The sequence below is a fragment of the Trichosurus vulpecula genome, chromosome 4, assembly GCF_011100635.1.
Source record: "Trichosurus vulpecula isolate mTriVul1 chromosome 4, mTriVul1.pri, whole genome shotgun sequence".
Lineage (NCBI taxonomy): Eukaryota > Metazoa > Chordata > Mammalia > Diprotodontia > Phalangeridae > Trichosurus > Trichosurus vulpecula.
The window spans coordinates 168,204,395-168,228,555 of NC_050576.1; the positions used below are offsets into that span (position 1 = coordinate 168,204,395).

Sequence of the window (24,161 nt, forward strand, 5' to 3'; positions counted from 1 at the left end):
TCTCTTCTCTGCTTTGGCGAAAATCTCTGACTCTTTAGGACTTCTTTGGTACAGGGAAGCACATGGCCCCTATTTTCCTCAGGCTTACTATGGGTTCCCAGTCCTGTTCCAAGTGCACAGGAGTCCATAATTGCTTGCACAGCTTAAAGCCTTATCCCTGTCTGGACTAAAAGCTACCCCTAATATTAGTCTGTACCTTCCCAGGACCCAGTTCAAGCAGGCAACATTTATTAAATAAACAGCAAACTTCCATTGTTGGGCATCTCAAAAGAAATGTTTAATGTTTTGGAGCTCACACCTCAAATGGGGAGACAGGACATACATAAAAGAAAAACAAATACTCATAGAGAAAAATATAAAGAGAAGTCCCTAGGGAGAAAAATGATCCTCCCCACCTAGATGATTTTTGAAGGCTACCCACCCAAAGCCTGACTTGAAACTATTGATCTGATTTCACCCCACCCCCACCATCCTGTAAAATAAATGAACAAAGTAAAGGATGTGTATAGAAAAAAATATATTCATATATTTGTATGTTCTCTTTATAGTTCATCAGTGGTTAAGTAAAAATATATTATGCCTTTCCCCATCAGCTACTTGAAAGGATGGTATATACATAAGATGATCTCTTGATTTAAACCCAACCAGCAAACAAAATAGGATAAAATAAAAATACACATTAACTTTCACTCCTAATGTGTGACAGACTTTTAATAATTATTAATGAAAGCTATATAGATTACTGACAAAAATGTGGTTACCCTATCTTACATTGTGAATAAAAAAATCACTTCCAAATAGGACAGGTTTCTAAAATCATTACGTGACAAAGAAATGTATCGTTTTTGTTGTTGTTGAGTCGTTTTAGATGTGTCTAACTCTTCATGACCTCATTTGGGGTTTTCCTGACAAAGAATACTCTGCCATTTCCTTCTATAGCTTATTTTACAGACGGAAAAAACAAAGGCAAACAGGGTTAAGTGACTTGCCCCGGATCACACAGCTAGCAAGTATCTGAGGCCAGATCTGAACACAGGAAGATGAGTCTTCCTCACTCCAGGACTGGGGTTCTATCCACTGCACCCCCATAGCCATCCCAAAGAAATTTACATAAATTTAACATTTTTAAAAATTAAGGCTATTTAAACACTACTCACTTGGGCAGGTTCTTCAATGAACAGAAATGAGAGGGAAAGATTATAAACGAAATCTGTAACTTGCTTCAAAGAAGGGTAACCATTTCTATAGCAAATAAAACATATAACAGCTTTGATAGCTTACCTGAAGATCTCTCACATTTGGAAATGGGATCCCTATCGTTATGACAGCACGGGCATTTTCATCTGAGAAATCCAAACCTTCACTCACTTTACCTCGGAAAACTGCTACAAGGAGAGCACCATCTTAAAGTAAAAGAGAATTATTTAAAAGAAATACATGAGGGATTTTTCCATTCCTATAATTTCTAAAGCCAGTTCTCTTCAGAATTAGAGTAGCAAAAAATTTTTAAAGTAAAATAATAGGCTATCATAATGATGTACTGCAGAGTTTTAAAGTATTTAAAGTATTCTGTCTTTAAAACTTGTAGAATAGCTCTGCCTGGACTTATTTAACAAGTTATCAACTCTGAAAAAAAAAAAAAGGAAAATGGACAAAAGCAGAGAGTGATTCCATGATTATTTTCTTGAAGTCTAACCAGTGCAAAAGAGTTATCCTCAGAAAGGACAAAAGAGCACAGTAACTGCCTCAGCCAACAAACAGTCACCTTATTTGCCAAGTGGAGAGCTACGACAGCCAAAGGCAACACTGGCTTAGAGGGAAGATGATCTATCAAATTTATGAAGCTAGAACATTTATGAAGCAGTACCACTGCACTACTCTACTTGGATGGATTTGTGAACTCACTGACCTGTGTACTGTCTACAGTGGAGCAGACAACAAATCAATACCACAGGGAGTTCTACTCCCAGCTGGAGGTCTTCAGTTAGATTTCCTGGTGTTATCTGGGTATCATCTTGTGAGTACCCATTCCTCTTTGGGTTCTATTCCTGACTCTCTGAACTGTCTTTGTCTTGCCACAGTAGCCCCCTGACCCTCAACTTCTCCCCCGGATTGTGTTCCTTCTGATTGGCCAGTTTCTCATAGAACTTCCATTATAAGGAAGGTGTCCAGATTAGCTATGTCTTCATTCCTCCCTGAGCTCCACTCCTGAGTCTTTGACTCCCTCTACTGTATATACAAACACTTTCTCTCCCTCTTCCCTCTGTCCTTTCCAGATTCCTCTTATGTTTTGTCTTCCCCATTACAATGCATGTTCCCTGAGGATAAGGACTGTTTTTCTTTCTGCCTCTATTTGTCTTCCCAGGACTTAGCACAGCACCTGGCACATAGTAAGGACATAATAAATGCTTGCTGACTTAATAAATGTTTGTTATTGTTGACTACCAGTGGAGTATTTGGGCATGTTATTCCCTGTTTTTGCCTCACAACTAACCTGCCTCTTTTTCCATCTGTACAACTCCCAGATATCTTTTACATATATTTTTTTTTTGGTATGGAATTCCTTGTTAAAATGCTGCAGACTACTCACACCCAGCATAAACCTTAACTGTCCTTTAAATGACCCGCTTCTTCTTCTATAGAATTCCATGATTCACAGCCATACAGCCATACCAGATTACCAGGAGACTACTGATATTTTTTAAATGGGCCTTTATTTCAGCCTGGGGTCAATGAATGCACTTCACCATTCTTCCAGTGCAATAAAGCATGTTCTCATATGTAAATGTAAGGAAAGGCTTCCTGACAATTATCCAAAGGAAGGAGCTAGGTTGGGAAGTTCCAGGTTCCCCCTCACAGGACGTTTTTAAGCAAAGTTAGATGACCACTTGTTGAGAATGTTGTGAAGGGTAATATTATTCATGTATGAATTGGACTTGATAAACCTCTGAATTCCTTTCTAACTCTGAAATTGTGATCTTTATCCAATTCTGAGCCAAATTCACTGTCCATTTATAGTGCCTAAGACAAATGTGCTGATAGACAAGCTCTATGGGGACATCCACCCTATTGCATATCACAGTATGGAAAACATGTATTTTTCACATACTTGGCCTTTCCCCGCGTGGAGTGTTAGGCCACCTCTTTTGTGGGATTAGAGATCTCACTTAGGGTGTGTTATAATGTTCTAAGGTTTTATGAAAATATGAGAAGAGAACAGATGGACTTTTGCAGATGATTTTCCATAGCAGAACACATTTTTATAATCATTTAATTTACTGAGAGATGAGAGAATATAAAGTCCAATATGTTTACTAATTTGCATATAAAACAAAGTCTTAAAGGTTCTACTTATAAAAAGTGCTTCCCACATGAATGTAAAAATCATAAAAAACTCTGTAATAGCTGAGACTGTGGGAATAGCTTTTATCTCTGGAGCAATGACACAGAGTGAAGCGTTAAAAAGGAAGGCACATGTTCAAATAAGAAGTTCATCAATATCATGAAAGATGTCTTATGTAAATTTCAAGACAAAGGATTGCGTACTGATGGCAAGGTTCTCTAAGAACTCCTAATCACAGACGATAGATCAATTGCATAGAACCCTAGAATGCCACAAACCCCCTTTTGTGAAACCCAAAGCATTGCAAAAGAGATTGGCATGATCATAACACTGGAAAAACAAAGAGGATGAAAAACATTCATTGCTCAAACTATGACATATTAACAAAATGAACAATACATCACATTAGCCCATCATTGCTTGCTCCTACAAAAGCCCATCTCCCAAACTGATGTTCTCACAGAGATGCTATATATGGCTATGAGTCAAGGAACACCATCACCTAGAATAAAATTACAAGTAATACAAAGGACAATAGAAAAAAAGTTGCAGAATTTTTACCAGTGAAGACTATGCTACACAAAAGTAGTATAAAGACATTATCAAGGATATTGTGTAGTTAGAAAAGGAGGTAGGCTGGTCACATCATGAACTGAGAGACAACAAATGAACAGTAAGAAATAATAAAGAACAGGAAGACCTCCAGAGCTTTGATGGACCCTCTGTAAAACATTTCTGTATTGGTCATTTCATACAAGAAGACACAAATAAAAGGGGGAAAAATGAAAAAAAGAAAGGAAGGGAGGAAGGGAGAAAGGAAGGAAGGAAGGAAAGAAAGAAGGAAGGTGAATGTGAGATCCACAACTTTATCAGAACCCAGATCTTAAGTGATCAATAAAGAAGATAAGAAGATGGGTAAATATATTATAAACATACACATGATAGCATTCATTTGAGGCAATGCCAGCTGAAACAATTATTCCATTCACCTAGGACCAAGAGATAAAATTTAAATATGTACAATACATTCAAATAAACAACATAAAGTAAATACTGACAGCATGAATCTGCACTAATTTTATTAATGACAGTATTTATTCAGTGGTCAAGGAATACATGTACCTCGGTCTCCTTTACACTTGATCGCATCATAATACACTTGTAACACTTCATCAAATGCAGCTTTATCTGCCCCTTGTGGTTCCGTAATGATTGTCTTCACTAGCTCAAGGTTATGCCATAAACCAGTGTGTATCCAACGTTCTTTTAATTTGTCCAATACCTAAAGAGGGAAAATGAAAAGAAAAAGAAAAGGAAATTTAGATAGCTAGATAAATTGCTCTCTTCTTCCCACTGGCACATCCACAATTTGAAACATAAGAAATGGAAACCTAACTTGAAGAATCAGAATATCAAAATGGCAAAATATGAAATTTCCTCCAGTGAGTCTGGAAGTAAGGTAATTTCAATAATCACTGGTCTTAAATAGCAAATATTCCAGTAGAATATACACTCTTTCAGGGCAAAAGCTGCCTGCTTTCTGTACCTTATGCTTACCCCATAGTATTTAATAAATGATCACTGAATTGAAATGATTACATTAGGAAGTGGTACAGAGAATCAGATCTTGAAATTCACGGTTATGTTTTAGTACTACTTAAAATTTGAACACTGGACTTTTATAGGGGAGCTGCTTATTAACTTACCTCACTGAAAGTGAACGCTTCAGTACTTTGCTTCAGCTTGGAAAACTGTCTCTGTCTCTTTCTCCCTCCCCCTTTTTTCTTCCCTTTTTTTTTTTTTTGAAGAGTGAGGCGGAAGGAGGGGAATTCCATATTGCCAAAACATTCAAGTTTGGTAGTTGAATCATCTCTAAACCCTTAATCCAAATACCACTCCAACACCCCTAAGCTCAAGTTAACGACCATTCCTAAACTTCTATCTGAAATACTTTCATTTGCAGACTAAAAATCTATATCTTCCTCAAAAACAACACTGGAAAAAAATGGTACAAATATTTAGTACATGAAAGTTATGTTTATAACAAGCACCTTTCTCTCCTTTTTCAGGAGCCTTGATAGAGTGAAATAAATACCACTCACTTCATTTCACATGAGTTAAATTAGAGGTTCTTAACTTGGGGTCCATGAATTTGTGTTTTAAAATATACAGTTTGGTACTCCATTTCAACATAATTAGTTTCCTTTGTAATGATAAGTGTTTTGTTTTATACATTTAAAAACACTTATTTTGAGAAGAGATGCATAGGCTTCGCCAGACTGCTGTCAAAGAAGTTCATGACACAAAATGGTTAAGAATCTTCGTTAAATAATAAAACTATTATGGAGCTGGGATAAGAAGCAGAAGTTTGATAGTTACAAGCACAAATAATTCATATGTCTTCATTCCTAATCACTTCTTAATCTACTACTCTCACTTAAAAAGCAATTAGATTTGAATACTTTCAGAATTCCTATTAATTATGGAACTGAAAAGTGATATTGCTTGATTCTATCTATTCTTATTATCAAAGCATTCTGCAGTTTGCACACTGTGGTTCAAGAATTTATCACCAGTAGTCTAAGAAGACTGTTTCAGGGTCAGTAATGCTGCCATTGATCTAAAAAAAATTAATCTGTGGAGGGGAAAGAGGGAACAGAAGTAGCTAAGGGTGATTAGGATAGGGGTGGCAATATACGATCCATCAAAAGAAAAGGAAATAATTCACATGGTGAATAACAGGAGAAAAACCAAAAACTGGTCCTTCAGGAGCATGTGTAAGGAAAACATCACAGGTACTTTTGAATATTTTGAATAACAAAAATAAAAACAGCTAAAATATGAACTAGAGTACAGCCTTGGACAATAAAACAACTGTTATCTATGCTACACAACTGATCTACCTAAAAGCATGGGTTTTGTCCTGACATAAGTTATTACATGCATATAATTTATCTTTTCAGATTTTGAACAAGTTAAACATGAAATGTTGGGGTATTCATTTTTAAAAGCTACGAATCTAATGTTAGAAACTATTTGTATCTATAGGTAGTTTCTATTTTGCTTTAGGCTATCTCTGAACCTTTTAATATCTGGCTAGAGGAAAAAAGGTGAAAAGGGGTCATTTTTTCAACATCTTTTATCACCCTTTCCCTGCCCCCAAAGGTTTTGTCCTCATACCCACAATCTATAAAGGGAGGAGAGGAGGAAAAAAGCAATGACTTTTGAGTCTGCTGCTTCAATTTCTCTTGCTTCAGTGACAAGACAAAGAGTCCTATCTTTGTTTAATGTATTTCATCCTAAGGCTACTTGTCTGGGTCTCCCAACATCTCCATTCCAAGAGACCTGAGAAGTTTAATTGCTGCAATCACACTTGGGTAGCACTGGTCATGTGATAGGAGCTTCTTTTGAGAAGCACAGTTCAAACAGAACGGAGCAAAGGGGCAGGGAGTGCCTTTTACTTGATCTCCTGAACAGATCCTTCACGTAAAAGCCTTTTCCCAGAACCTGATCTCTTGTTTTTGTATTCCAGTTCACTGGGAATATACCAAAGTCTCCTCATAAAAAATTAAAATGAGGAACGCTTGGATAAAATTGCATAGGATGATAAAGTGGGAGAGTTAGGGAAGCTTGTCCCCGATGAGCTCCTTCTAGGAAAGCCAAATATAACTATAAAATTTAACTGGTTAGTTAACCATTGCATTGATAAATTTTAGAGTTTTGTAGGTAACAGCATTTTTCTGGGAGTAGAGAGATTTAATGGACTGGCAGAACACTTGAATTCTAACATGGATAAATCTGCCTTCGATCTTAAAAGGATCTCATCTCTTTATCTCAAGCTTTGGACTCTTCAGCAGAATATTTTCCTTTCTTTTTTTGTTATTGCTGCCATGTCCTTTTTTTTTTTTAAACCTCTTCTGAAGTCATGATTAGTCACCGTATTGATCAGTTTTGTTATTTGAGACAGAGTAGCATAACAGATAGAGAGCTGGCCTCAAAGCCAGGAAGACCTGGGTTCAAGTCCTGCCTCTGACACATACTGGCTGTGTGACCCTGGGCAACTTCCTTAACTTCTCAGTGCAAATCTCTAAGGCTCTGAGCTGCAGAGTAGGTGCTACTTTGCCTTAGGAGAGAGAGTTTCCTAATATCAAAGGAATCGCAAAAACAACCACTATCCCTATTCCTTATTGTAACCATCCTGCAAATTGTTCTCCAGGTTCTGCTTACTTTGCTAGATGTTAGTTCATACAAGTCTTCCCAAGTTTCTATGAATTCTTCATATTCATCATTTCTTACGACACAATTATATTCATGTAGCATAGTTTGTCCACACATTCCCCAAAGGATGAGCAATCACTTTATTCCGGTTCTCTACAACAAAAAGTATGACTATAAATATTTTTGTATACATAGGACCTTTTCTTCTGTCTTTGATCTCACTGCAGTATATACCTGGTAGCGGGACTGCTAGGTTTCAAAGGCTATGAACAGTTCAGTAACTTCTCTCGTATAATTTCAAATTGTTTTCCAAAATGGTTGAATCAACTCATCACTTTTAGCAGTGTTTTCTCACTCCCTCAGATATCTTAAGGGTAAATTATTTGGCCTTCATCATCCAATTCGTGCCCTGGCAGAGGTCCCTGAAGAGGGCAAGGCATATACATAAAGACTGTCCTTTAGTTTGAAACTGCGGAAGCCAACGGTATTTAAAGCTTTGCTACCTCACTGTGCACTACACCTACCTCATAGGGTTATAGTGAAAAAAACAGTACTTTATAAAGTGTAAAACAATATAAATGTTTGTTATTTTTTATTAGCATTACTTGATGTGTTTGCTTGGAAAAAGTCTCTGATATTTGAACACTAGGTTGGCCTTTCTACAACACCGGTTTACCCCAAAGTCTACAGTCCTGCAACACTACTAGACATTAGTCGTGCCCTTAAAGCGTTTCTTCTGTTCACTATGCTTAACCTTTGTTCCTCAATCAATCAGCTGGCAACTACTATTTAGTGGTTACTAAATGCTCATTCCTACATTCATTCAAACTATGTTCCGGGCACTATGCTGAGTGTTAGGAATACAAAGACAATAAGGAAACAGCCTCTACCTTTCTCTTCACTATCACAACCACCACACTAGTTCAGGCTTCCCTTGCCTTTCACCTGGACTACTAAACTGGCTTCTCATTTGCTATCCTCCATAGAGCCACCCCTATTCAATAAACTCCAGTGGGTCCCTATTGGCTCCAGAATCCAATAAAAACCCCTCAGTCTGGCACTTAAAGCTCTTTACAACTGGCCCCTTCCAAACCTTCCAAAGAGTGAGTCTGCTCACTCATTATTCCCCTCTCCATTTTCTACGGCTGCTTAGTTGGGAATGCTCTCACTCCTCAATTCCTTCTGCTGGAATTCCTGGTTTCCTTTAAAGAGTCAGCTCAAGTGTCTCTCCTTAGGAGGCCTTTCCTGGTCCCTCTAATCATGAATGCCTTCATCTTAGAGGTGATCTTGTATCTGCTTTGCATATGTCTTTCACATGGGCTTAGCACAATGCTGGAATATGGTAGGTGTTAAATGGATGCTTAACATATTCATATTAACATATTAACAAATAAGTATTTAAATATATGCACAAGAAACACAAGGTAAATTTTTGGGGAGAGGGTGGAAGGAACCAGCATCAGGTGAGAACAGAAAAGGCTTTGTGTAGAAGTTATCACTTCAGCAGGGTATTGAAGAAAACAAGGGACTCTAAGATGCACAGGAGAAGGAAGAGAGCATTTACAGGCATAAGAGATAGTTAGTGAAAAGGCACAAAGATGGGAAGTGGAGTGTCCTGGGTAAGGAAAAGCAAGAAAATCACTTTGGCTGGATCAGCAGGGCAAGAAGGGGTAATCTATTATAATATCAGGAAGGCAGGATAGGGCCAGGTTGTGAAGGACATTAGAGGCCAAAAATTAAGTGATTATTTTCAAGCCTAAAGGCAAGAAGAAGCCATGGAATTTTAAGGAATAGAGAAATGACATGATCACACTTGTATTTCAAGAAAGTCAGTTGGGCAGCTGGCAGCTCTATGTAGAATAGACTGGAGAAGGGAGAGACTTCGGGCACCATTCTAGGCAAAAAGTAACAAGAGGCTGATGGAGGGTAGTGGCTATATGAGTGCAGAGAATGGGACAGAAAAGAGAAGTGGGCCCAGGACAGAGTTCTGGCAAATAGCCACAGTTGGGGAATATAATTTGGACAATGAACCAGAAAAAGAGATTTTGGAAGAGTGATCAGACAAGTAGAGAGAGAACCAAGAAAGCAGTGCCATGAAAACTCAAAGATGAAAGCATTGAGGAGGAGAGGGTAGTTAACAGGGTTCAATGATCAGAAAAGGATGAAGAATGAGAAAAGGCCATCAGATTTGGCAATTAAAAGATCACTGGTAACTTCAAGGGAGTAGTTTCAGTTGAGCGATGAGCTCAAAAGCCATTTTATAAAGGGTTGAGGAGTGAGGGGAAAGAAAGTAGAGGCAATGGGTGAAAGCAATTTCTTCTAGGGGTTTGGTTGTGAAAAGGAATAGATATAAAAGACAGATCAAGGGAATGGTAAGATCTAACAAGGTTGTTTTTTTTTTCCAGGACAGAGGAGACTTGGGCATATTTGTAGGCAGCAAGGAAGGATGAAAAAGATAAGGATAAACTGGAGAGAGGGATATTGTGGGGGGGGGGGGCAATTTGTGACAAAAAATGAGAAGGAATGGGATCAAAGGTATATATAGACAGATGGATCTTGGTGAGCAAAAGGGTTACCTCTCAATCAGAGGCTGAAATGGAGACGATAAGGGATGATGCCAAACTGCATTTAAGATGTGAAGAAGAAAGAGCTCATGGCAAATGTGGATAAGTCAACAAACCATGGTAAGCATTTACTATGTGCCAGGTACTATTGCTAAGTGATGGCAATACAAACAGAAGCAAAAAAGAGTCCCTGCCCTCAAGGAGCTTAGATTCTAATAGGGAAGACAACACATAAAAGGAAGGTGAAAAGTAGGTGGTCCCTACGCTTTGGCTTTTCCTTAAAAACGGAAGCTCCAGGAGGAACTGAAAAATCAGAAGCAGGAGCAGAGGGATCTTCCAGGGTAAGAAGTTTACTGGAAAATGCTAGAGAAAGAAGTCTGGAGAGTCAGGAGCAGAGTCTGGAGCGGGGTGAAGGTGTTAGCTCTATTTTCTTAGTAAAGTATACGATGAGGTCCTCAGGGGAGAGAGGAGATGAGAGGTAGGAGGCTTAAGGAGATAGGAGAAGAGAAAGTTTGGAATAGCTTCTGTGATGAATAGGTTAGACAGTCAGTTAGGGAGTAAAAGGAATGCCTTGCTGTCATGAGGGCTCGCTTGAGATTAAATATATAAACACTTAATCAGCTTGTTGGTGTGATTTCTTCCAGCTGTATTCAGCACTACATGAATAGAAGCAGAAGAGCAGGATGGCAGGAGTAATTTAGGGTTAGACTTTGGCAAGATGTGAGCTTTAACAGGACAGGGGCACAAGGGATTTGAAGGTAGAGACAGTGTAGAGTTAAACTGGTTAACTGTAGAGTTGAAACTGAGAAAGGAGGAGAGTGAGGTTAGAGCACATGGGCAATAACATAGGGGAATACTGAGGGTTGAGAGGGACTGGAGGTCCTAGTAAAGACAAGCATAGATTTGGGAAGTATGAGGCATAGAGAGAGGTGGAATAATAGAACATTATGATCTGACAAAAAATGTGGAGTTTTGGATCATTGATATAGAACATTTGTGAGTGATGGCAAGATAAAAGGTGTGACTATCTCCGTATATGCTTAAGGTAGAGTCTAGGAATAGGTCATAGGAGCTGAAGAGATTGAAGAATTTGGAGGTTAAGGTGTTTGAGGAGAAAATCAAAAATGTATACTGACATGTCCTAGTATAAGAGTAAGATTTGGACTGGAGAAGAAGCTCCTGAATCAGCTACTGAATTCCTTGAAGAACTGGGAGGTTAAGGTGTTTGAGGGAACATCAGCATGTATACTGCTCTCTCCTAGCACAAAGATATATTTTGAGTAGAGAGGAAGACTATTAACCAGGTACTGAATTCCTTGCAAAAGGAAGGAGCTAGAGGCAGATAGATAACTCTTACTAGGATATGGACTGGATCACAGTTTGAATAGAGAATCTCAGAGGAGTAGAGATTGCTGAGCGATTCTGGAAAAGGGAGTCTAAAAGTGGCAGTGGGGAGCAAATATGCATTCTGACCATCATGTTAAGGGGTATGAAAGAAAGTGTAGTCTGTGCCAGAAAAGGAGACTAGGGATACAGTTATAAGGGGAAACCCAGGTATCTATCTATGAGTTTGATAAGATACAAGGAACCTGGGAGGAAGGGGTCTAAAATAAAGAGGAAGTTTGTTAACTATAGAACAAAATTTCTAGAGGGCAGACTAGGCTACAGTAGGACATGAAAGATGCAGACTAGAAGTGAATGGATTTGAGAAGACGAGAGGTGGGGGTTTAGGGGTGGCTTACTCTATGATGCATCACCACAAGGACTGGGAGAGAAAGAAATGGTGTGAGTTTGTTAGATACGAAGGTTGTATCTGAGTAGAGGGCATAGAAGCCCTCCTCATAGCTGGTGGCCTCTTCACTATATAGTAGCCACTTGGGTTTCCTGGTATCATCCCTTCACTACAGACATCCATCCTGGTAGGGTTCCTTCACAGCAAATATGCTTCAAGCATTCTAGATTACTATGTCCCTAAAACTGTTGATGATGTATTTATTATGTATGTATTGTGTGTGCGTGTGTGTGTGTGTGTGTGCGTGTGTGTGTGTGTGTGTGTGTGTGTATGTATGTATATATGTATGTATTCTAGACCTCAGTTTTCTTATTTGTAAAATTAGAGATGGATCATCAAATGATTTTTCAGGTCTATTCCAGCTCTGACATTCAATGATTTTGTGTCCAACTTAAATGAAGTTGCACTATGCCTTACTGCTTTTCCTAAGTTCTAATGACTATGCATTTGATGTCTGAATGAGTTAATAAACAGATTTTGGGTATGGCATCACAGACCATCATCCTATTTTTCTTCCGGAGAAGACAGAAACCCAGAAACGTTAACCATTTTTATCAACAAATTAAACATTGTATTCAATCAATTGACTGATTAATAAACATTTATTAAGTGGCTACTATGTGCTATGAACTTTACTAAGTGCTGGAGATAGAAAAGAGGCAAAAGACAGGCCCTGCTTCAAGGAGCTTATAACATAATGAGGAAGACAACATTCAAACAAACATATACAAAACAAGCTATATACAGGATAAAGAATAATTACCAGAAGGAATGCACTAGAATTAAGAGGGGTGGGAAAGGTTTCCTGTAGAAGGTGGGGTTTAGTGGGACTTAGAACAAGTCTGGTAAGTTAGAAGGTAGAGTTGAGGACGTAGAGCATCACAGGCATGGGAGAGAGTCAGAGATAATGTCTGGAGCAGAAAGACAGAGTGTCATGTTCATGCAACAGCTAGGAGGTCAGTGCTACTGGATTGGAGAATACATGGTAGGGAGTAAAATAAGGTAAGAAGACTGGAAAGATAGGTTGGGGCTTGATTCTGGCGGCACTGGAGTTTAGTGAGTAGGGGAATGACAGATCTATGCTTTAGAAAAATCACTTTAGTGGCTGAATGGAGGATGAATTGGAGTGGGGAAAGACTTGAGGCAAGCCCAACCCATCAGCAGGCTATTGTAATAATCAAGGTGTGAGGTGATGACTTGCACTAGAATGGTGGCAGTGTCCAGAAGGGGGTGTTTTCAAAAGATTATTACAAATGTGAAATCAGCAGGCCTTGGTAACAGCTTGGATATGAGGAGGTGAGACAGTAAGGAGTCCAGGATGACTGCTGTGTTGTGAGCCTGAAGGACTAGAAGGATGGTGTTGCCCTCTACAGTAATAGGGAAGGTACAAGTGGAGGAGGGTTTAGGGGAAAAGATAATGAATCCTCTTTTGAACATGTTGAGTTTAAGATGCCTACTGGACATCCAGTTTGAGACGTCTGAAAGGCAACTGGAGACACAAGCCTGGAGGTGAGCAGAAAGGTTGGGGCAGGAGGGGTAGACTTGAGAATCATCTGCATCGAGATGGTTAAATCCATGGGAGATAATGAAATCACCAAGTGAAATACCATAGAGAGAAAAGAGAAGGGGGCCCAGGACAGAACCTTGAGACATACCTATGATTACAGGGCATGATCTGGAGGAGTGAGTGATCAACAGTGTCAAAGTCTGCAATTCAATTAAATATTTACTGATCATCAACTAAAAGCAAAGGAAGGAAGGAAGGAAGGCAAGGGAAGGGCGGAGGGAAGGAGGGAGATAGAGAAGGAAGGAAGGAGGGAGGGAGGAAGGGAGGGAGGGAGTTAAAAAGGAAAAAGATTCCATTAAGCGATTACTATGTGTCAAGTACTGTGCTAAGCAATGGGGAGGCCTAGGAGTCCTTAGGTTTTCTGAGCATCTGACCCTCAAGAAAGGATACTGGCCCAATGCTATTGGGAAGGGGGAAGTAGAAGAGAAATTCTGAGTTCCCTTATGCAGGGGTGAATATTGGTTTGGAACTGAGGATTGGTGCCCCAAGAGGAAGAGAAAAGGGGAAAAGAAGCATTACCAGGAAGGCTGAGGAGGGGGTCTAAGCTGTCTGAAGCAGGGAAGGGAGACGGTGAGAGGCTTGGTGCTGGTTTTTGATGGGGCCCTCCAGCAACTAATTAAGTAGATAGCATTTTATTCCAAAATGAAAGCAAAATCTCTTTATCTTTGTGCTTAACCCCCCTCTCTCAAACTCTGAGAAAAAAAAAGACATCTGATTTCTCTGAGGACTTATGGCCCTGCCTTGGTCAGTTCTAATGATGAAGATAGTGAGCAGAGTGATAACCTGAACCTGAGGATCGATTACATCTGTCCTACCTACTGTCCCACCATTGTTTGCTACACAAACAGAATAACTGTATTTCTCTATTGCTATGGAAACCGACTAGTGCTACATGACTGCAAAGAACTTCCTCCTAAGTAAAAGCATTTTATGATTTCTATATTTTATATTTCTAACTTTATGTCCACTGTGTTTCAGCACAAATATGTCAAACATGCTGGCCCTTTGCATTTCCTGAACCAGATTAAAATGTAACTAGGAAATACTGAACAAAATAAATGAAAATACAATAAAACATAGATAACATTACATTTTAAAACTAAGTCAATATGGGGCCAGCACAGATCCTTATGTACTGATTAGTGCCATTCCCCCACCCCCCTGCCCTTTTCTATTTGAGTTTTCTGTTTTTACATACTATCAATATGGTTGGGTCCTTTGTTGACTAAATCTGGCTGTTTTTTTTAAAAGATCTTAAACTTCTTGTGAATAATTTAAAATACTCTGTACAAAATATAATAAAGCAAGCTGTAAAAATAGATACAAAAATGTAGTTTTCCCTACAAAGACTGCTGAGTGATATTAATGAAATATGCTCAAAAAGCAGGATGTGACCTCTGTGGTCGTCCCAATCTCACAGCCGTGTATAAAGTTGGACACTAACACCATTTTATATACCATCATTAAATATATGTATTTAAGACCATGGAAGCAAATGGATTTTAAATAGCCATTTTCTCAAAAATTAAAAGAAAACATCATGTCTACTTAATGTATAGATAGAAATCTCCATTCCATTTATGAGTAAAGTATGCACTTTTCAAAGTCAGATTTGACTCTTTTAAAACTACATTTAATTTCAAAAAAGTAACAAAAACCTTAGGTAGATTAATTCAGAAAATTCAGGAAGCTTTTTTATTAGTACCTATTAAGTTAAATTGCCCGATACTGACTATTTAAGGTTTCTTCACCAAGAAACTGTGCTAAATAAAAACATAAGACAAATAGAAATCATGGATACCATTACAGACCACTAAAAGCAAATACTGATGACAAGTTTCCTAATTTGTTATTACTTGCAGGTAGAGGAGAATAGATCTGGTTCATTAGTCTTACAAGTTTCCAGCTAGGAAACCACTATATAAACTCCCCAGTCACAATGCAATGACATCTGGCACATAAAACAAACACTGTATAAGAACTGAGAAGCAAAGATCATTTTTCATCATAAATTTAAGAAATTGGAAAATTATACAAAGCAGTATTTTCCCAGTTATGGTTTAAAGTCAGACTTTGTTTTAGCTACATGTTTTAAATCTGTATGCAATGTAGACCAGCCATTACAAAATGAAAACAGTAAGTGCTAAAAAACATCCAAAAAAATTCCCTGGAGAACTGAAAGTAATCAATTTTATAAGATGGTTTACCTCCTCAGCATCTTCACCCTATTTTTTTAACAGTAACAAGTTTCATGATAAGGCCATAAAGCAAATTTTATCAAATTTATTAGCTTGGTATATTAAAGTACTTCACTGCTACTTGGCCAAAAAAAAGTATATCAATCATTAGGCTCCCTTTAATAACTATTACAGTATCAGTGCTGCTGTTAGTGCAAAAAGTTAGGGGTTCCCAAGGGGCTAACATTGATCTAAAAGCCTTTTCTCTTCTGAGTGGTTCATATGTTTGCTACTAGAATTTTCTTTTTGAATAAGCACTGCTTCTGAATCTCTAACAGGCTGGAAATGCGTGGGAAGGGTCAAAAAGAAGTTCTGACAGTCAGCATCAAAACCATTCTCCAATGGGTCAATGTCTATGATTCAATAGGACGATATCTGAACTCCAACACATCAGAGGGTATTTCAATGGAGAATGACTATGAAAGGTTAGAACCATCAGTTAAAAAGTCACGAATATTCAGTGATGCACTGGAATATATTTAACAACTGGCACTTTGGGAAAAAATGTACACCAGACAGACTTTTAACTTTAATCTGCATTATCAACATTTTCTCTATTACTTTCTTAAGTCTAGACAATTAAACAAAACAAGGCAAGCCCTAATTTGTAGCATTTGTCAATGTTGAAGGTATAAATGCACATAAATGTAAGTTTAACAATTGGGTTCTCTTAAGCCAGTTCGAGCTGGCTCCAGCACATCCCTGAATAAATAATAAAGACTATAATCATCTAAATAAGAGGCAGCTTGACACAGAGGATAGAGATGTGGCCTCATAGTCAGAGAGACCTGGGTTGGACATTGACACACACTTGGCTATAAGACTCTAGGCGAGTCACTCGACCTCTCAATGCCCCACCTCCCTTAAGACTATTAGCTACAAACAGCTGCCAATTTGCATTAGTGGAGAGAGTTTCCTCTCAGGAGTTGTTCCCTTCACCAGTAAAATCATATAGAGGTCTAGAAATGGGAAAAAAAAAGTCATTTAAAATGAGTTAAATTATCGATTCTGTGTTAGTTTACCAGTTATGAAAGAGGTAATCAAAAACGTCTCAGGAGAAGTAGGTAAAACCATACAAAATGTGCTGGAAATCTGCCTAATTATTGACACTTAACGGAAACTGATCTAGTGGTATCATGCTATTCTCCCCTGCCAGAAACCCAGGTCACATTTCAGTTCTGATTCTTACTCCCTAAGGTGGTGAGGACTTACAATTTTGTAAGGGTAGCATGCTTAACACCTGGGGGGAGTAGGACTCAGGTTTCTCAGTGATGACCTGATAATTTCCAAACTGAATACCACACCCAGTTGGAAAAATCCGGTTTTCTAACTAGGAATGTTTAAAAAACAACAGGGAAATCAGTCTAACACTGCAGATACCCAAAAGAGAAACGCTGATATGCTGGGTGTATGTACTGACCAGACAAGAACTCAGAATATGAAATAGTCTCACATGAGTTAAAGAATGTTTTATTTTGTGTGTGTGCAAAAAAATGGACTTTTTGACATTCACCCTCAACTTTTACGGGTGTATTCGATTCTTCTCATGAGACCAGAAAACATTGCTCATCCAAATATATTTCTGAATAAATGTATAGGATACATGACTATTTCCTCAATACGAGATTTCAGGGAAGACAAAAGATGTCAGATTGAATTTTTGCTCTCCAGCGCATTTTACAACTTGAATATCCTGAAAATAGTTATAAATCCCACAGATTCACAAATTAACCACAAGTGTCCAAATGAAGAAAGCACAAATAGAAAATATTATTTAGAAAGCTTATGACATAAATATAAAATAAAGTGAAATTTTTATTACTATCATAAGTCATCACTCATAACGGATGTTATTGTCTCTGATTTTGAGGAGGCAATTAAACATATCTCCTAAACAAAAGGCTTAGGTCAAGATAGCTAGGTTTCAGTTAGCCTTATAGTTCTAAGCCTATCAAATTATTTAAAACTAATTTTTAGTGTAAGCTGTTACAATTTAGACAGAGGGTACAAAAGGAAATGAAGAGGAAAAAGAGAAAACACTCCAATTTTGACAACCTGGATTTGAAAATTGGAAAATCTATTTTTAAAGTAAAAATTTTGTATTTGGGGTAACTTTTGCACATCATAGTCCTTTAAATATGCTTTGATTTTATTCTGAAAATGCTTTTATTCCATGAAAGAGCTGTGAGCTTTTAAATTAGTATTCAAATCCTTCTAGTTATTAAGAGGTCGCACAGTGTTATGCTGAGAGAGCCCTGTCCAGGAACTGTGCAACCTTGTGTAAAACAGTGAAACTGTCACTATCTGTAAAATGTGGCAGTTTACAGGATTAGAAATTTAGAGCTGAAATAGACCTTCAAGGCCATCAACATATAAATCCTAATTTTACAGATGAAAAAACTGAGGCTGACAGGGGTTGTGACTTACTCAGGGAGATGGAAAAACCAGGGTTTCTTAACCTTTTTTGTGTCGTGGATTCCTCAAAATGCTTTTAAATGCATAAATTAAAATACATAAGATTACAAAGGAAGCCAATTACAAAGAAATTGTTATCAAGATAATTTTTTTTAAAAAATCGATTCACAGGTCCTAGATGAAAAATCCCTGGACCAGATCTCAAAGGAACAAACTAGCCAGGGTTAAATGTAAGCTTTGTACAAACGGGGCCTCACAAAATGGTTAGTGGATGCATAAAAATATATGTAAAATTGAGAGGTCAGAGGTGAATAATAAAAAAGACTACTAGCTTGAGGCCTGGGTAATCCAAATTTTGGGAGGTTTGGGGATAGCCTTTCTTTGTATCCCCAGGCCTTAGCTTCGTGCTTGGGCATACACAGGATTAATTGCTAAATAAATGCTTATTGATTCACTGACTTACAAGGGTGGTATCCCTAAAATTCTACGACTTCTGATTCTATCCCTATAGGATCGGAACCTGTTTTGAATACATTTTAAACAAAACTGCTTTGTACTAATTTTGGTAAAAAGTACTTTAGACTTTCAGCAAAGGAGGTGAGTCAATATTTCTATAGGGGAGGGAGAAATTCTAATTGCAATTACTTTTATGAACAAAATAGGAATCATACAAAAGCATACTATATTTGCACCAGGATGTGTGGCTATGTTTCTTGTACTTTAGAACAGATATGAAAGCACTGGAAAAGGTCCAGACAAGGGTAATATGCCAACTAACCCTATAAACCAGATCTCCAGTTCCCACCTTGCTAGTTGGTGAGAACTCACTATGTCTAGCCAGCCCTAGTCCCCCAACCACACCGTCTTCTTGCCATTCCCCAGAAGGCTTATAGAAAAAGCATGTCAACAATCAACTGCCCTATGGCACACCATTCCTGTGACATCACCACTACTCTTATGTATGTTGTTTACACCTATTAGAATGTAAGCTCCTAGCCCACATGCAAGACACACCTAAATGAACACAATCACAAAACACTCTGCATACAACTAATGACAGATGTAAGCAACTAGAGAAATATTTATTGCTCATGGGTAAGAAAAGCCAATATAATAAAGATGACAAAACTACCTAAATTAATTTACTTATTCAATGCCATACCAATGAATTATTTCATAGAGATAGAAAAAATAATAACAAAATCCATCTGGAAGAACAAAAGGTGAAGAATATCAAGAGAACCAATTTAAAAAAGTGAAGGAATGTAGCATAGCAACATCAGATCTCAAACTATACTACAAAGTGGTAATCATCAGAACAATTTGATACTGGATAAAATAGAGCAATTGATCAACGGAATGGATTAGGTGCGCAATACATATTAGTAAATGACTATGATAACCTAGTTGATAAACCTAAAGATCCAAACCACTGGGGCAAGAACTCACTATTTGACAAAAACTGATGGGAAAACTAGAAAGCAGTCTGGAAGATATTAGGTATAGACCAGTATCTCACACTACATACTAAGATAAGCTCAAAGTGGGTATATGATTTAGACATAAAGGACATAAGCAAACTTAGGGGAGCATGGAAAAAATTACCTCTCAAATCTATGAATAAGAGAAAAGTTTGTAACTAAATGAGATAGAGAGCAAAGCAGTACTTACCAAAACAGTTTAGTACTGGTTAAGAAATAGAATGATGGACACAATATACAGAAGCAAACAGACCTAGTAGCCCAGTGTTTAATCAGTCCAAAAACCCAAGCTACTATTTGACAAAAACTGCTGAGAAAACTAGAAACCAATCTGGCAGAAATGAGGTATAGACTTAACATCTCACCTCAAATACCAAGACAGTTGTTGTCCTTCCTTCTCAAAGAGGACCAAAATGACATCACTATGCTAGAGTCAAGTTTGTGTGTCCCACTGTGGCTGATCAGACCAATACGAGCTTGGAATGCTCTACCACAGGTCAGGCACAAATAGTCCGTGTGAACATTTGGGGTAGATTCTCTAAATTTGCGCATCCTGAGTTTCCTTTGAGCTGTTTCAATTCTGCTTTGCTCATAGAACACAGTACCTTCTCTGATGTGGGCATACCATGCAGAGAAGTCCTGTGCTAGTGTCTCCCATGTCACACAATAAATTCCAAAGTTCTTAAGAGAGACCTTGAAGTGTCCTTGTGTTGCTTCTTCTGACCACCATGTGAATGCTTGCCCTGTGTGAGTTCTCCATAAAATAGTCTTTTTGGCAAGCGTACATTTTGCATTCGAACAGCATGGCCAGACCATTGGAGTTGCACTCTCTGAAGCAGAGTTTGAATGCTTGGTAGTTTGGTTTGAGAAAGAACCTCAGTGTCTTATCCTGCCAAGTGATCTTCAGAATCTTCCTAAGACAATTAAAATGGAAGCAATTCAGTTTCCTGGTATGGTGCTGGCATACTGTCCAGGTTTCACAGGCATACAACAATGAGGTCAGCACAATGGCTCTGTAGGCCTTCAGCTGGGTAGTCAATCTAATACCTCTTCTCTCCTATACTTTCCTTTGGAGCCTCCCAAACACTGAGCTATCTCTGGCAAAGTGTCCATCAACCTCATTATCAATGTGTACAACTCTGGAAAGTACACTACCAAGGGAAGTGAACTTATCCACAGCATTCAAAACTTCTCCATTTGCTGTAACTGATGGTTCCATGTATGGATGATGTGGTGGCTGATGGAGCCCCTGTGTTTTCTTGATGTTACCTGTTAGGCCAAAATTAGCACAAGCAGCAGAGAATTCATCTGTACTTTGTTTCATCTCAGCTTCAGAGGCTGCATTGAGTGCACAATTATCTGCAAACAGAAAATCATGCACAAACACTCCATCCACTTTGGTCTTAGCTTGTAGCCTTTTCAAGTTGAAGAACTTACCAACAGTGTGGTAGCTGACCTTGATGCCATGTTTATCCTCATTGAAAGCATTTAACAACATGGCTGAAAACATCATGCTAAAAAGCATGAGAGTGAGCACACAGCCTGGTTTTACTCCACTGGTGACTGGGAAAGCACGAAGCATTGTCCATTATCCAGAACCTGGCAAGCATGCCATCATGAAAGTGACGTACAAGGCTGATGAACTCCTCCAGGCAATTTCCCATAAACCCTCATGACTGACAGTATCAAAGACCTTGGTCAAATCTACAAACATTGTGTACAGAACTCTGTTCTGCTCCTGGCATTTGTCCTGGAGTTGTTGGGAAGCAAACACAATATTGACTGTTCCTCAGCCCTTTCTGAAGCCACACTGGCTCTCAGGTAGATGACCATCTTCCAGGTGAAGGATCATCTTTCTAAAAGTCTCTCCCTTATCCTATCCCCTCACCCTCTGATTTCTTTATAAATTTAGAAGACTTTTATACCCTTCTAGACGTGCATGTTGTTCCCTCTTTAACCCGTTTCCAATGATAATAAGGTTGCAGTACTACCGGCCCTCCACTCCGACTTGCTTCTTCTATCAGTTCTTCCTTTCATACTTCATTTGTATGAAATAATAACTCCTTTTTACCTTCCCCTACCCAGTTTTATTTTTTAGAATCACCCCATTATACTCAGTTCAGCCCGAGACTTTCTTTCAAACTACCCAAGTAATGATGAGTCTTAAGAGTACCGATAGCATTTTCACATATAAGAAGTAAACAGCTTGACCTTATTGAGTTCATTATAATTGGTCTTTAATAAACCCTCTATTTCTCCTGGATCTTATATGTCAAATTTTCCATTAAGTTCGGTCTTTTTGTCACAAATAACTGAAAGTCTTTCGGTCAGTTAAATGTCCTTTTTTGTTGTTGTTGTTCAGGATTAAACTCAATTTTGCTGGGTAAGTTGTTTTCAGTCACAACTCCAGTGCTTCTGCTCTTTGAAATAGTGTTCCAAGAGTGATGACCTTTTAATGTAGAAGCTGCTAGGTCCTGTGTGATGCCGAATGTATCTCTACAGTATTAAAAAAAAATTTTTTTTCTTGCTGCTTATTATATTTTCTCCTTAACCTCGGAGCTTTGAAACTTGGCTATGATATTCCTGTATGTTTTCCTCCTGGTATGTCTTTCAGGTGATGACCAGTGAATTTTTTCTATTTCTACTTTACCTTCTTGTTCTAGAACTTCAAGTCAATTTTCCTTAATTATTTCTTCTAATATTGTGTCAAGATTTTTTTTTATTGTAACTTTCAGGTAGTTAAGCCATTCTTATATTGCTTTTCCTCGATCTAGTCTCCAGATCAGTTGTTTTTCTGATGAGGTGTTTCACATTCTCTTCTATTTTTTCATTCTTTTTATTTTATTATTTCTTGGTGTCTTATCACATCATTAGCTTCCCCTTGCCCAATTTTAGTTTTCAAGGAATTATTTTCTTCCTGAAGTTTGAACTTTCTTTTCATAATTTTGATTTTCTTGGACTGCTCTTATTTTTTTCCTAATTTTTCCTTTATCTCTCTTATTTGGTTTTTGAAATCCTATTTAAGTTCTTCCAAGAACTCTTTTTGGCCTTGTGACCCTTTGACATTTCTCTTTGAAGAAGAAGTGACTTTTAAAATCTCCACAGTAACTATCTATGGTTGGGTTTTCTCCTTTGCTTACTCATTTTTATTTCTATTTTGTTTTATTTTATTTTTGTCAGCTTATTATTATAATGAGGTTCTAGTCCTGAGATGTGGGGAATGGTGCCCCAGGCCTCAAGTCTTACTTAATTTCTGACTTTGTCCATAGGCCCAGTCTCAGGCACTCTTCTTTGCCCCTAGCCATGCTGTCCCACAAAAGCTCTTGTTCCCCATTGCTGCAAATTTCAGCTCTCCCCTCTGAGCTAGAACTGAAACAAGTGACTCCACTCTCTCTGCAAGTCCCCACAGTCAGGAGGGTTCCCAACCCCCTACCACTACACTCACAGGCCTGTGCTTGCCCCCTCTTGCCCACAGCTGGAGCCCGGGACTGTATCTGGTCAGCACAGCTGGGTCTGGTGCTCTGTGACAGCAGAGGTTCCTCCAATCTTCCCCTACTCAGTTCTCCAACCCCAACACTGCCCACAAGGTGAAAACTCCTGAAGCCCGAGGCTGTCTCAGACCCAACTCCACCACCCCTCCTTAGTCCCTCCACTTGTTGTTTGTTGATCAGGTCAAACCTCCACCCCTGAAGGTCCAAGTCTTTCCCGAAATCTTCTCAAATTGTCTTAGAAGGACAACTGCTTTACCCTGACTCTTCTTCATTTCTGCCACTCTACATTCACTCTGAGGAAATGTTCTGTCTTTTTTGTGGAGGAATTATTCCCAAAGGGATATAAAACTGAATATACCCTTTGACCAAGCAACACCACTCCTACGTCTATACCCCAAAGAGATCAAAGAAAATGACATATACAAAAATATTTATAACAGTTTTTTTTTTGTGGTAGCAAAGAATTGGGAAACTAAAGAGATGCCCATCAAGTGGGGAATGGCTGAACAAGTTGTAGTATTATGATTGTAATGGAATATTTTTATGATATAAGGAATGATGAAGGGGATGATTTCAGAAAAATATGGAAAGACTTATATGATTTGATGCAAAGTGAAATGAGCAGACCTAGGAGAACACTGTACACAGTAACAGCAATATTATAATGATGATAAACTGTGAAAGACTTAGATATTCTGATCAATTCAATGATCCATGATAATTCCAAAGAACTCATGATGAAAAATGCTATTCACCTCTAAGGAGAGAACTGATGAATTCTGAGTGCAAATTGAAGCATATTTTCTTTCACTTTGTTTATTTTTCTTGCTTTTTTTTGGTAACATGGCTAATGTGGGAGTATGTTTTGCATGACCTCATCTGTATAATGGGTATAGTATTTCTTGCCTTCCCAGTGAGTGAGGGAAGGGGTGGAAGGAGGGAGAGAATTTGGAATTGAAAATAAAAATAAGAAACAATAACAAAAAACAATGTAAGGTCCTGGAAGGCAGGTATTCTCTTTTGTTGTTGTATCCCCAGTCCTTTGCACATAAG

General features: G+C 38.3%; 1 protein-coding gene across 1 annotated transcript in view; it reads right to left on the reverse strand.

The window, feature by feature from the left end:
• Positions 1–24,161, reverse strand: part of BRIP1 (BRCA1 interacting protein C-terminal helicase 1) — a 219,706-nt gene that overhangs the window by 38,764 nt on the left and 156,781 nt on the right. The window contains exons 15-16 of the mRNA XM_036756123.1: positions 4,466–4,625; positions 1,282–1,403 (exon numbers count right to left, since the gene is read on the reverse strand). Coding sequence (XP_036612018.1) covers positions 1,282–1,403; positions 4,466–4,625 — 282 coding nt within the window. The remainder of the gene's footprint in view (positions 1–1,281; positions 1,404–4,465; positions 4,626–24,161) is intronic.